The 13,007-nt window shown below is 61.9% G+C and overlaps 1 protein-coding gene across 3 annotated transcripts; it reads right to left on the bottom strand.

Moving 5' to 3' along the window:
- Positions 1-2,720: 2,720 nt before the first annotated feature.
- SLC66A1 (solute carrier family 66 member 1) lies at positions 2,721-12,987 on the bottom strand. 3 transcript variants are annotated; one of them, XM_036448628.2, is made up of 8 exons: positions 12,668-12,815; positions 8,158-8,366; positions 6,628-6,757; positions 6,048-6,135; positions 5,302-5,444; positions 5,059-5,151; positions 4,303-4,488; positions 2,721-3,210 (listed from the first exon to the last, which is right to left on the bottom strand). In XM_036448628.2, exons 2-8 carry the CDS (start codon positions 8,316-8,318, stop codon positions 3,139-3,141), a joined length of 873 nt encoding a protein of 290 aa, XP_036304521.1. In that variant the 5' UTR covers positions 8,319-8,366; positions 12,668-12,815; the 3' UTR covers positions 2,721-3,138. The 3 variants fall into 3 exon arrangements, with proteins under 3 accessions (XP_036304521.1, XP_045441064.1, XP_045441063.1); XM_045585108.1 differs by having other exon boundaries at positions 8,158-8,348; positions 12,668-12,788; XM_045585107.1 differs by lacking the exon at positions 6,628-6,757 and having other exon boundaries at positions 12,668-12,987.
- Between the last annotated feature and the right edge of the window lie 20 nt (positions 12,988-13,007).

Consider the following 13,007-nt stretch of genomic DNA (forward strand, 5'->3'; position numbering starts at 1 on the left):
TGGGCGGGGACGTCCTTATTAACTGCATGTGCTGGGAGGTGGCTGTGTCCTCAGGGCTGTCACAGGGCAAGGAACTAATCAATTAGTTGAATTGAGTTAATCTGAAGCCAAAGGCCATCCCTCCTCCCGGCCACAGGGCTGACACTGCCGGGACAGCTGGGACTCACACCTGGCTGTTCACCAGGGATCCCTGGGGTCCCGCCATCCAGCTCCGGTAAGAGCCAAGTCCAAAAAGAGGAGGCGTGAGGAGAGGGCCATTTCTCCCCTTTCTCAGCTTTGGGAAGCCCAAGCTGTGGCTTCGAAAACCCCAGGTTCCAGGAATAACCAGGGGGAACCCTGGGCTGGGAGGGCCTGGGCACGGGCCCTGGATTGGGTAGTTCCTTCTGCTTTTTGCAGAGTGCCACCTGCCTGCCAGCCAGCTGGTCCTGTCTCTCCCCCCCCCCCCCCCCCCCCCGTCCCTGTACCCAGGTGTGGGGTCCACGGGGCCAGATACTGCACAAGGCGTCTTCACATTCAGCATCTCATTCGATAGTTAGGCCTCACCTAGAGATGAGCACCCTAAGCACCCCTGCCTGCAGCAAGAAGCAAGAGGTGTGAGCCCAGGGGAGAAAGGAAATCCATGGGGTGCCTTCAACCCCGAGGCCCCACTCCAGCAGGCCCGGCCCAGTCATGCAATGGAACCCGTCAGACTGGCCCTTCCGCTCTGGGGAGGAAGTAACCTGCACAGACCAGGGCTTGTGCTGGGCAGTGGCTACACTCAGGTAGGCAGTTTATTTACCAGGCACCTCCCTGCGCCAGGTGCTGGGGCACAAGCCGGCAGGCCCGTCTTATTCAGCCACAACCACGTTCTCCATCTGACAGGCACTCCCAGCGCAGGGGCCTCGTCTCCCATCAGACTGGGCTTCCTGAGGGGAAGGGGTGCTATCGCCCATCAGAGAAAGGTTTCCAGGGTGGGGCTGTGATATTTCATCTTTCTCCCCACCCAGCTCTAGATCAGGGGTTCGGGCTGCCATACTGAGCCCGTCTTCAGGCTGGGAGGTGCCTCCTGGCTCAGGTGACCAGCATCATCCAGCCAGGTCACAGCCCTGGGTGGCGGTGGGGGAGGGGCGGCAGAGCCAGCTGGGCCTAGGGCACCTTCCACTGCGCAGACCAGAGGCTGTGGAAGGTACTGCTCAGAATGGTGGGAAAGGGGCCTGAGCCCAGCAGGGTTGGCTGCCTCCCTCAATCCTCCCCCCTCCTGTTCCCCTCCTCCCCCCGGCAGGGCAAGACTGAGGCTGGACCCCCAGGCCCTAGCCAGGGAGAGGGAAGGCACCAGGTGTGGGATGACCCCTGTAGCTGAGGGACCTAATGAAGGCAAGTGGCTTAACCCCTCCAAGCCTGGTTCTCTGTTAAATGGCCATCATAATGCAAGAGGAACCCCCCCCCCCCCAGCAAGTTCTCAGGAAACCTCAGTGGCATGCCGGGTTACACACAGGCCTCATAGGCATGCCTCCGGACAGGGCGGGGGAGACTGGCCCTCACTGCCCACCTAAACCTCAGAGGTGCCCTGTCTCCTCTCCCCAGCCCCAGATCCCTCCTCTCTTCCCCCAACCAAACCCAGCCTCCTGCTGGGAGCCACTCCATGCCTGTCCCACACCCCACACCCCACATCCCCGCACTCCCATCTCCGGAGCAGCCCAGACACACACTCCCTTCCCTCTGCCTTCACCATTCGGCTCCAGGCCTCTCCGCCATGAAGCCTCCTCATTCCTATGGCACTTTGTACCTTCTGGTAACACCCCTTCTCGCCAGGGAGGGCCTGGCAAGTTCTGCCCTTCTTACTGGCAGGGACCAGAGCTGGTTCACCCCATCCATCCCAGATTTTGACTGTAGCACCAAATTGGGCCGTGGCAAGCCCCCGCCCCCTCCCCAGGGAGGCTGTGCCCCTTGCTCAGCTCCATGCTTTCACTGGGGCTGGAAGAGGAAGATTCTGAAAGAAAGGCTAAGGGACAGCCTCCATCCCAGCCAGCCCGATGGCTCCCACGGGCTGGGTGTGAGGGAAGTTGGCTGTTCCCAGGCACCCAAAGGGTCTTGGCCAACAAGGAAGTGAACTCAGAACAGAATCTGGGAGGCAAACGGAGCCCTGCCTTCCTCTCCTCCCTTCCCACCGGCTCTTGCGCCTTCCTTTCCTCTGGCCAGCAGCACTCCCACCTTTCCCCGTTTATCCCCTGCTCATCCCTCTGCCGTGCCGCCTCCTCCAGGAAGGCCTCCCGGATCTCCGGGGAGATCTGGTTGTCCCTCTCCTCCAACTAAAAGTGGTCAAAGCTAACCTGTACGGAGCTCTTACTACGTGCCAGACTTTGGGCTAGCCGCGATAATTACACCCTCTCCTAAGGACATGCGAAGTGGTCATACTGCCATCGCATTTCACAGTTCAGAGTCACTGAGGAAAAGCGAAGATGCAGAACCAAGACCTGAAACTTAACTTGTGCTTCCTCCTGAGCCCTGAGGTGCAGGGACTCTCTTGCTGGTCCCCACCACCGGGTGTGGAGCCTGGCACCGGGAAGCAGCCTGAAGAAATGTGAGGCCACCGGGAGGCGAGCCGGCAGACCCGGTCCCCTCTCGCTTGGCTCCCCGGCAGCGGATCCTCTGGCCCTGGAAGGCGGGGCCCAGATCTCCCTCCACTGCTGTTCAGAGCAGCCCAGACCCCAGCATCCTGGGAAGGAGCGACAGGACAGGCCTCGCTGGGAAGTATGGTTTACTAGGCTGGCTCAGTCCACGGGACAGTCTGGGCACACCAGGCACGGCTGTCCCTCGGGGGCGAGCAGCAGAATGAGGTAGGTGAGCGAGGGGCGGCTGCGCTGTGTTTTCAGGGGTGAGGTCCCCGCGGCAGCCCCTTCATCAAAGCTCCCAGGGCAGCGGCCTCAGACCCCGGGGATTGAGTTCCCAGCGGGAGGGGCAGGCTGGCCTGGGGGCCATCTGGCTCCGGAAGAGCCAGCCCAGCAGGTGTGAGGGAGGCAGCTGGGTCAGGAGCACTAGGCCCCCGACCCTGGCTTCCTCCACAGCCTAGTCCAGGGTCCTCGGCACTCTGACTGCCCCCCCTCTCTTCCTGAGTGGTATCTGGACGTCCCGGTCATGTGGGCTTGGCCTGCGTCCCGGTCAGCCGGGGAGGAGGGGCTGGTGCTCTGAGGACGTGGCGGCGTTTCTGTACACCAGGAACTGGATGGAGATCTGGAGGGGTTGACGTCAAGGCCTGACCAAGCACAGACTGGGCTGGACCTGCCCCTGGGGACCCCTGGCTCCATCCAGAGCTCCCTCTTCCCTCCCTCTCAGCCCCACTCTGGCCGGCGATGACCTCCCAGCTTCTGCTCTCCCTGCACCTCCCACTCCTCAATCCCTAACCCGACTTCCTCCTCCAAGTCCAGCGCTAGGGTCTTCCTCCCGCAGGCAGTCCTCCCTGACTGCAGCCCCATGAGCTGGCCTTCCGCCCACCCTGCACTATCCTGGGAGTTTCCCCCAGGGGCTGGGGCCATCGGAAGGCACTGAGAGCTCACACTGTGCTTTTGCTGACGTTCGGTATTATTTTAGATTAGTTCCAGGTGAGTTAAACTTCCCTCACGGCAGCCAGCAGGGACGCGGCAGATGTGCAAACAAGGGCCACGCTTCCTTTCTCCCAAATGCGATCCGAACGAGGCCCCGTCCGGCCGTTCAGCAAACATTTACTGAGCACACACTGTGCTGGGAGCGCGCAGCCTTCCGGACCCCTTACCTTACGTGATCGCCCCATTACCTTACGGTGAGACAGCGGCTGTTACCTCCCCCAAGCGATGAAGACCCGGAAGCACAGAGAGGCTGAGGAACAGAGCCAGGATGTGACCCGTTGTTGTGCCGAACTCACGTGTCTCCACGTTTCAGCTCTCGCTCCTCAGGCCTGCAGGGCCCGACCTCCCCACTCCCGGGGCCTTCGCACAAGCTGCGCTGGGCACGTCCTTCCGGCCTTTGCCTGCCTGACCTCTCCTCCAGGGCAGCTTAAATGGCACCTGCGAGGCCTCTGCAGAGCCTTTAAACCAGGACAGCCCCCTGGTCACACCCTCACAGTCTTTCTCTGTGGCCCTCGTGTCATTGCAACGAGCAATGAATTCTCCGAGTGCCTCCCGTCTGCCTCCTGGGGCGGGGAGCTCCCTGGGGCCAGGCCGTCCGTTCTCGCTTGCTCCTGGGCCCAGTGCCTGGCGGGACGCATGCATGGCAGGCAGGGCTGACTCTGGGTGGGTGGGTGGATGGGGAAGCCCCGAGCAGGCAGGGGCTGCCCGCCCGGAAGGATACGATGGCGTCGAGCAGCAGCACGCCCAGGCTGCCCACGAGCCACGGCAGGTGGTGCAGCACGTAGCTGCCCTCGCTCTGGCCCTCCTCGGGGTTCTTGAGCAGCACACTCATCCCGTACAGCGTGTTCCCCAGCATCACCAGGGCGAACAGCGAGTAGGAGATCCCCTGCGTGGACTTCCGCAGGAACTGGAGGGGAGGGGGCTGGGGTCAGAGGCCTCAGACAGGGCTCTGTCACCCTGGGTGTGACCGTACCCATCTGCCCGTCACACTGCGCGCGCCGTCAGAAATCCGACTTTTCAGGCACGGCATCTAAACAACCCGCTCCAGGGCCCGGCTCCTCATCCTCGCTCCTGCCACCTCCCCAAGCCCCTGCCCAGGTCCACGGGAGACCATGGCTGTGCTGTGCCTGCTGCCACAACGCCCTGCTCTCAGCCCCACGCTGGCTCCCGCTGCCTCTGACCGCCCATCCCTGATTCTCCACCGTCTCTCCTCTCGGGCCTCTCAGCTCAGCCCCTCGCTCTCACCTGACTTCCTACTTGTGAGAGCCACACCGGTCACACGGGCGCCTGGATGGCAAGCATCACCACGCCCATTTTCCAGAGGCACAAACCGAGGCTTGGAGAATTGGATGGAGTTTCAAAGCCACCGGTGAGAGTCGACCCAGACCTTCTGCTCTGTGCTACTCCTGAACCCGGAGGCCTGAGCTGCCAGGCCGGCTCCTCTCTTCCCCTCGGCCCCACCCCGCCCCAGGCTCACGTTGGTGTGGATCTGAGGCAGCCGGGAGAACAGGTACAGGACGCTGGAGACGGAGCCGATGACAAAACCGATGATCTCCTGCTTCGTGAAGGGCTGAGAACGCAGAAGGGAGTGGTGCTCAGTGCTCCCTCCTAGAGGGCAAGCCCCCCCCCGCCCCCCCGCCTCCCGCCCAGGTGGCCCCGCAGGCAGGGCCCTTGATGCTAGCCTCCCACCTCCACCCGACCGTCACGTCCCACACCTCACCTTATTGCCTGGCTCCACAGACAGGAGCTTCCGGCCCTGGAAGACCTCCCTCGGGGTGGCCACGGAGGCAGTGCTTCTCAGCAGCGGGCTGGCGCACACCAGTCCCAGGCTGAAGAAGAGCAGGGCGTTGATGGGGGCAGACACTGGACAGGAGGCAGGAGGGAAGCCGGAGTTAGATATCTGAGTGGCGGCAAACGGATCAGAGTCCTGGCCTTGCCCCTCGGTGGCTGTGTGACCTCGGGCAAGTGACCTAACCTCTCTGAGCTTTAATTCCTCATCTGTAGAATGGGTGCACTAACACTATCCTTCTCCTGGAGTTGTAAAATTGGTACGATGACAGCAGTAGGGTCCAAGGTGGGGGGGGGGGCAGTGCCTTGGGCCACATCTCACAGCCCTGGCTCTGACCTTGGCTATGGCCACCTCTGAGTCCTCAGAGGCAGCGATGGCCTGTGAGCCCTGTGCCTGTTTCCCCGGCTCCAGGCCCAGGCCCAGGCCCAGGCCCAGAGGAGCAGCAGAAGCCATGCCTGTGGAATAGCAATGTGAGTGAAGGGAGCCCCAGTGGTCCTGCCCGGATGTGTGTGCCCTCAGCCCTCGGCCCCTATCTTGGCCGATCAGGGCTCAGGCTTCCAGATAAGGCTGAGGAAGCCTTCCGGAGGGTTATCACCAGGCAATAGGACAGCTGCTTCCTCTCACCCTCCGGCTGCCCCCGGCGTGCCTAACACAGAGGGAGGGCCCTCCGTACTCACACGCAGAGGGGCGATTCTTAAACTTGTAGTGAAAGTAGAGGGACAGCATCACCAGGTCCGCCAAGACGTAGTACACCGCCGTGTAGGTCTGCAAGAGAAGCAGGGCGCTGGCTCAGCCCCGGCCCTGGGACCGCACCCCGACACTGGGCAGCACTCTTGAAAGGAGGATTGCAGTTCCTCCCTGGCAGAACTAGAGAGCACGGGGGTGAAGTGTTGGCCCTGGCAGGTGAAGGAATGGGTGGCTAGCTCCCTATTTTCCTCCTCCAGCCCACCCCTCCCCCACCCCACCCCCACCCCCACCCCCACCCTGAGCTCCATCAGGATCAGAGCGCCCCAGAGCTTAAAGGCTCTGGTGGTCCTCTGGTTTGATGTGGCCATTTTACAGATGGGGAAACTGAGGCCCAGCGACCAGCCCATTGCCATACTGCACGGCAGGGCCCAGGGCTGTCTCTACAGCATGGGGCCCTCATAAGATGGAACGACAGGCCAGGAGCCCGGAGCCCGGGCCTCTCCTGTGGGTGCCCCCACCGCCTCTGCCATGGCTCTCCTGGGCAGCCCATCCTGCCCGGGGCCGGCCCACCTGCAGGGGCAGCTGGTCAGCAAGGAAAGAGCCGATGAGGTTGCAGGAGTCTCCGCCAATCCAGCCCAGGAGGAACCACAGGGACAGGGCCTGGTCCATGTTGCCCGTCTTGCAGGCCTTGATGTACTGCCTGCGGCAGAGGAGGAGACGCGTGCTCAGGCGCCGAGGGCCATGGCATCGCCTCGGAGGGTGGTGGGGCAGGGGCAGCAGAGGCCAAGGTCACCGGGAGCCCTGCAGACAGGGTCCTCGCGAGCCTCTTTGCCCACTGGGGGTTTTTACTGGGAGAAGCCCTGCCTACCCAGGGACTCGATGGGATGTGCACCTTCTCAGACAGACCATGGCGTCACTCACACTCCCCTCCGAGCACCCTGGGGGCCTAGAATCTTCCTTCTACGAAGCGGGTGGGGAGTTTGGAAAAAGGATGGTGGTGGTGGCAGCAAGCCAAGGGCCGAGGCACGGCCGCTGCCCTATCTCCAGGACGGACGGCGATAAGATGATGGGCAACCACAGCCCGCTAGCTGCTAGGGGCAGGTCTGTGTCTCCTGGCTCTCCAGTACCAACGCCGGGGCAGTCAGCACCCTGGCTATTTCCCAGGGGCCCCTGGGACTGCGCCCCTTTCTTTGGGCCTCTGGCTGGGTACCAGGCACGGTGCTGAGCCTTTCTGAGGTCCTCACGGTCCCCCAGGGGGTCAGGTGTATTTTGAGGACCCTCCTCACTGCGGGCTGAGGAGGTGCGCAGCCAGGAGCTGGGAGTAGGATTCACACCCAGACCCTGGGGCTCTGGTCTCATTCCACCGGGACTGCTTTCTCCTCTGAGCTCATTTGCAGATGGCTCGCCTACCCCTTTATCTGTCACCGCTCTGGATGTAGTTCCTCTCAGGGCCTTGCTTGGCCTGAGCTCACCAGCGCCCTTTGTGACACTAACACCTCCTGGACTCAAGCTTCTGGAGGGCAAGGACAGGGCCCAGCACAGGCCTGGCTCAGAAGGCCATGAATTAAGGTTTATGCCGTGTCCCACTTAGCTCCTTCACGGTGCCGTGACCTGGCCTAGCTCCGAACGTGCAGGTAAAATACTTTAGTCACACCCACAGGGCCTGTGGAGGAGCAGGAAGGTGGCTGCCCTTTCCGCCGTCACTTGGGGCCCCCCCAGGCCTTCAACCCCCGTCACGGGATAATCAGCCACACCCAGGCAGGGCCAGTGCTGTGCCGGGGCCGGAGGGGGAAGCCTGAGCCAGCTCCTCTGATAGTTCAGGAGTTTCTCTCCCTCGGCCCCCATCAGCACCCAGACCTGTCCACTCTGCCTCCTGAGGGCCCCTCCAACGGCCCCGCCATCACCGCCTGCTGGATGGCCTCTCCGGCCCCAGGGTGTCTTCGAAGGGGAAGCCCTGCAGCCTCTATTTTCCTTCCTGTGTCACCCCTAGCGTAGCCCTTCTGTGCTTCTGTGGGACTATGACATAGGTAACGGCTTTGGAAAAGACCCTGGGAGTTCTCAAGCGATCGAGCACGGCCCCGCCACCCTGGCGCTACTCACGGGAAAGTGGACGAGGCGAAGCAGAGAATGGAGATCAAGCCCAGGCCCACACTGGCCTCGTCCCAGCCGTCCTGGGCACATTCCCCAAACACGTCCCAAATCCACCGGGAGCCATTGGGGCAGCTGGAGAAGTTGCCGGAGCCCAGTTTCTTCCAGACCATGCTGCGAGGGCGGGAGGGAGGGTGCTGGCGCTGAGGCAGGCGAGGGCTCTACAGGGAGAGAGGGGGGGGGGGGGCTTCAGCCTTGGAAGGTTGGGGTGCTGTCATGGTGCCCCCAACCTAAGCCCACCCCAGCTTATGACTGAGTCCTGGACCACAGGACACCATCAGCCTCAAGCACAGAAAGCGAAGCCAACCCCAGTCAACCATGCGTGCAGGGAGCGCTGGGCCCACAGTCAGGGGCAAAGTGCCTTCGCATCCCCCCTTCACCCTTGTTAACGGGCAACTGAGCCTCCGTTCCCTCAGCTGCAAAACGGGGTGATAACAGCGCCCCCCTCATACATCTATCTGTGAGGCCCAATGAGCTCGTAAATACAGTGTGGAGAGCTGGGGCCCAACATCTCACTTTGGCTGTAACTGCTGAGACCAGGCCCATGGACGAGGCTTGTCACCGACATTGGTCTGCGGGCGAAATGAAAGGGGTTCTGTGGAAAGTAACCTCAAGGGGTGACCCGTAATCTGATAGTAATCTCATAAATTCCTAGCGGGGCAGGTCGTGGTGGGTAGGCATGTAACTTCTTCAGTGAGAGGTTTTAAGCCCTGTTCATTGTTCTTGGATTAAAACACCACGGAAATGCCGGGAGCAATACCCCTCCAGACACAACCACACTCAAGAAAGCACATAACCCTATAATCTGCTTTCTCCCCTCCTCAGGCACCCTTTCCTTTGTTCCCCCCCAATCTCCCATGCATAAAACAAACTGCAAAGCTGTCCTTCTCCAGAGCACTTGAGGCCTTGCTCTCAGGCATATCCTGAGATGTGTCAGGTAAACGCTTTAGAAACGTCCTCTGCAGGCTGGGACATCTCTCCCATCACAAGTCAGATGAGGCAGGTGAACAAGGACCAGGTGAACCCCGAGGTTGCACAGGTGGCTGGGATTCAGGCCATATTCTCCCAGGAGCTCACCTGTGTGGAATGCCTGCTGGCAAGGAGCCCGTGCCACCTCCCCATTCTCACCGCTGCTAAAGCCAGAAGATGGCTGGCTCGGGGGCAGGCCCCGCCCGGTGCTGAGCACCCTGCACAGTGACGAGAGCAGCCACTGCTGTGTGACAGCCCCAGAGGAAGGAGGAAGCCGAGCCAGGTGGCCCACCCCTCCCCAGGGGGAGTCGTCACAGCCCATTGCTGAGCTCTGTGCCAGCTCCGTGCTCACTACCTGCCTGCATATATGCATCTTGTCCTCCTATCCGCTGGTACAGGAGCCAGGGAAGGGGCTTGCCGGGGCCTCCCAGCCAGGAAGTGGCAGAGCCATGAGTCAAAGCCAGGAGGAGCAGGACCCAAACCCCTGCTCCTGGCCACCGTGCCCCACAGCCTCAGGCGCGGCGTCTGTGGGCGGGGCAGAACCGGCCTGTGGTCCGGCCTCCCGGCCCAGCTTCTCTCGCAGCCACAAGGCAGGCTTCCCCTTTTCTCGCTGCTCGGAGGGGCTTTCCTCCGGAGTGGGCTCAGGCTCCTCCAGCTCCCTCCAGTTCCCAGTCCCGCCAGGAGGCCTGGGATCCTCCTAAAGCGACGCCCGGTGCCACAGACTGAACATTCATGTCTTCCAAAACTCAACCGAACCCCCGGCAGCCGCCAGGAAGAGGTGGGGCCTTAGAAGTGCTCAGGTCAGCAGGGCGGAGCGGATTAACGCCTGATGAGAGATGGGAGAGAACTTTCTCTTTCTCTCTCTTCCTCCCTGCTGGGAAAGGACTGTGAGAAGGCGGCCATCCCCGAATGGGGAGCGGACCCTCACCAGACAGTGAGTCTGCTGGCACCCAATGGACCTGTGTGGTTATAAGCCACCCCATCTATGGGGTCTGCCAGGCAGCCCCAATGGACTGTCATGGGGACTGGACCCTGGGACTGTTGAGGTCGCAGCTGAGTGCCAGGAGGGCAAAGGAAGCGAGTCAGCTTCTCTTCTCAGGAAGCTCCAGGCTCTCAGCCCTAATGCGGCCAGCAGTGTAGTGGGCAAAGGCCCCGGGGCCGGGACGGGGGCACCCGAGGTCACTGTCTGCCCGGGTCACTGCAGCATCTCCAGGGCCCAGCCTCTTCCTGTGTTGGGGTGACGCACCTTGATGACCTTTAGCACAGCTGATGCTGCTGGCATTTACCCGATGTCCTGCATTTCAAATCAGGTCCCTTTGCTCCCCAGCCACCCCCAAACTGGACTGCTCCCACTCTCCTCTTAGATCCCAAACGTGCCACTGCAGTTCATCACGTTAGGACACTGCCATCCTCGGCACTTTCCTGAGAGGTGGGAATGCTGTCCCCATGTTACAGATAAAGGCGAGTGGCTATGGACAAGTACGTAACCTGTCCGAGCCTGTTCACAAACTGGGGATAAGAGCCTCGCTCCTTGGGCTGCTGTGCAGGTGAAATGCACCCACAGCGCCAAGCCAGGGCCTGGCAGTGCCTGGCGGTGACTGTTTTGTGTAGCTCAGCGGCTCTCAGGCCACTCTCTCGCTCCCTCTTTTCATCAGGCTGGGGAGAAATGAGGTAGACAGGAGCCCAGTGAGGGAGGGAGGTGTCCTGAGGAATGTATCCCGGCTCCCAGGGCCCAGGGCTCGGGTGGATGGTCCCCAGTCCACGGGGAAGGCCACCCCTGAGCCCTGAACAGAAAGGGCTTTCCTCCGGGGACCGCTGTGCCTGGGGCCTGTCACCCTGATTCCGACTCAAGTAGGGAACCGTGTGGCCCCCCGCCTGGCTTGTGGAAATGGGCCCACCTGGTCACACGGCACCGAGGGAATGGATGCCCAGAGTGGCAACAAAGCTTGAGGGCATTCGTAGGTTTGACAAGGACCACAGCTGGGTGCCTTAGGATCAAGGAGGGCACATGGTCAAAATTCAGGATCAGTCCGCCTGGGTTGGGGATCAGGGACCTTGGGTTTAAGAGGCCCCCCGGCTGATTCTGAGGCCACAGAGGAAGGCTGCGCTGGAGAAGGCAGCTCCTGCCACACCCAGCTCCTCTCCCAGCTCGCAGCTGAGTCAAGGAGATGCTTTCTACTGAAGCTGCCCAGGGGACCTTCACCTCCCAGATCAAGTCCACATCCCCAGGTACTTTGGGGACTGCCCTCCCTTATCTCCTGCCCAGTGCCCCCATCTTCAGTAGTCATTCTCCAGGCTTATTTCTGCACATGCTGTCTCATCCCCTAGGGCTGTGCTCCGCAAACTGCGGCTCTTTGGCCCCTTGAGTGTGGCTCTTCCACAAAGTACCACGGCCTGGGCGAGTCTGTTCTGAAGAAGTGGCGTTAGAAGAAGTTTAAGTTTAAAAAATTTGGCTCTCAAAAGAAATTTCAATCGTTGTCCTGTTGATATCTGGCTCTGCTGACTGATGAGTTTGCCGGCCAGTGGACTAGGGCTGTCCTCCTCCCCATGAAGGGCCTGGCAGAGATACTAAGATCAAGCTACCCCTTGTCCTCTCCAAGAGGCTTTACCAGGGCTGGCTGGACGCCACCCGCCACCTCCTCCTCTCCCCTCACCCACAAGCCTGAAGAACACTTCTGACACTCGTCGGCGATCATTGCTCTTTAAGCCCAATCCTACCCTCCAACCTAATTGTACACTTAGGAGTCCGCGCACACCAGCTGCTCAGTAAAAATACGGAGAGAGGAGGGGAGGAGGGGAGGAAGAGAAACAAGAAGAGATCTTGTTATGAGCTCAGATGGCCTAAGGACGAGAAGCCTACAAGTCAGAACTCTCGGGCAGGCGATGCTGCCTTCGCGTTCCAACCCGCGAATGGGGAACATGCAAGTACCCACCTCCATGACGGCACACAGAGCAGAATGGTGCTGACACCGGGTAACCCCCTGCGATAATAACTATCATTCCGTTCTGGCTGAAGAGCTCCCCGGATCCCCCTACAGGCCCCCTGGCACACAGCAGCCTTCAGCAAGGGTTGCACGGACAAGACTGGCGCCAACCCTCACGCTTTCAAATGCAGCCTCCCGCGTACTCATTTGGAAACCGGTCCCGGGCACAGGGTGGGGAGGACGCAATCTGTGCTCCCTGCAGACCTGGGGAATACGTCGAGGAGGAGCGTCCCGGCGGTGGATACCACCCACGCCAGGCCTCCCGGGTCTGGGCCAACTCGTGACTCAGCCCGGCGCCGGCCGCCTGGTTGGCGGGGATAATGACAGAGCAGCTGCTGGGGTCAGCGCTCCGCCCCCTCCCCAGGCCCGCCAGGGGGAAAACAAAGCAAAGCCATCAGAACCCGGGACCCAGACCCCAAACCCCGGCCAAGCCCGTCCGAGAAGCCACGCCCCAAAGGGAAGGGGGACACGGTCCCCGAGGGCTACCCGATCCCGGCTCAGACCCTCACCTAGGACCCTGAGCTCCACAGGAGAGGGCGGGAGCTCCAGGCCGGTCCCGCGGCGGGAGGGGGCGCTGTGAAGATGTGGCAGGGAGGCACCGGGGCCTCCACCCGCAGGGTACCTGCTCCCAGCCCCAAACCGGCTCACCTCGTCCCGATGCGCCGCCCGGCCGGGTTCCTGGGTCTCTGGGATCTGCCTCCACGGCCAGGTCAGCTGACCCCAGGCGAAGCCCCGCCCCCGCGCCGAGGCTCCGCCCCTCGCGCCGCGAGCGGGCCCGACAGTCCCCGGGGCGTTCGCGGGCTCGGCGCGCGCGGAGGGAACCGACGCTCCAGGCCCCGGGTCCCCGCT

Source organism: Pipistrellus kuhlii, unplaced genomic scaffold (genome assembly GCF_014108245.1).
Source record: "Pipistrellus kuhlii isolate mPipKuh1 unplaced genomic scaffold, mPipKuh1.p scaffold_m20_p_2, whole genome shotgun sequence".
Taxonomy (NCBI): domain Eukaryota; kingdom Metazoa; phylum Chordata; class Mammalia; order Chiroptera; family Vespertilionidae; genus Pipistrellus; species Pipistrellus kuhlii.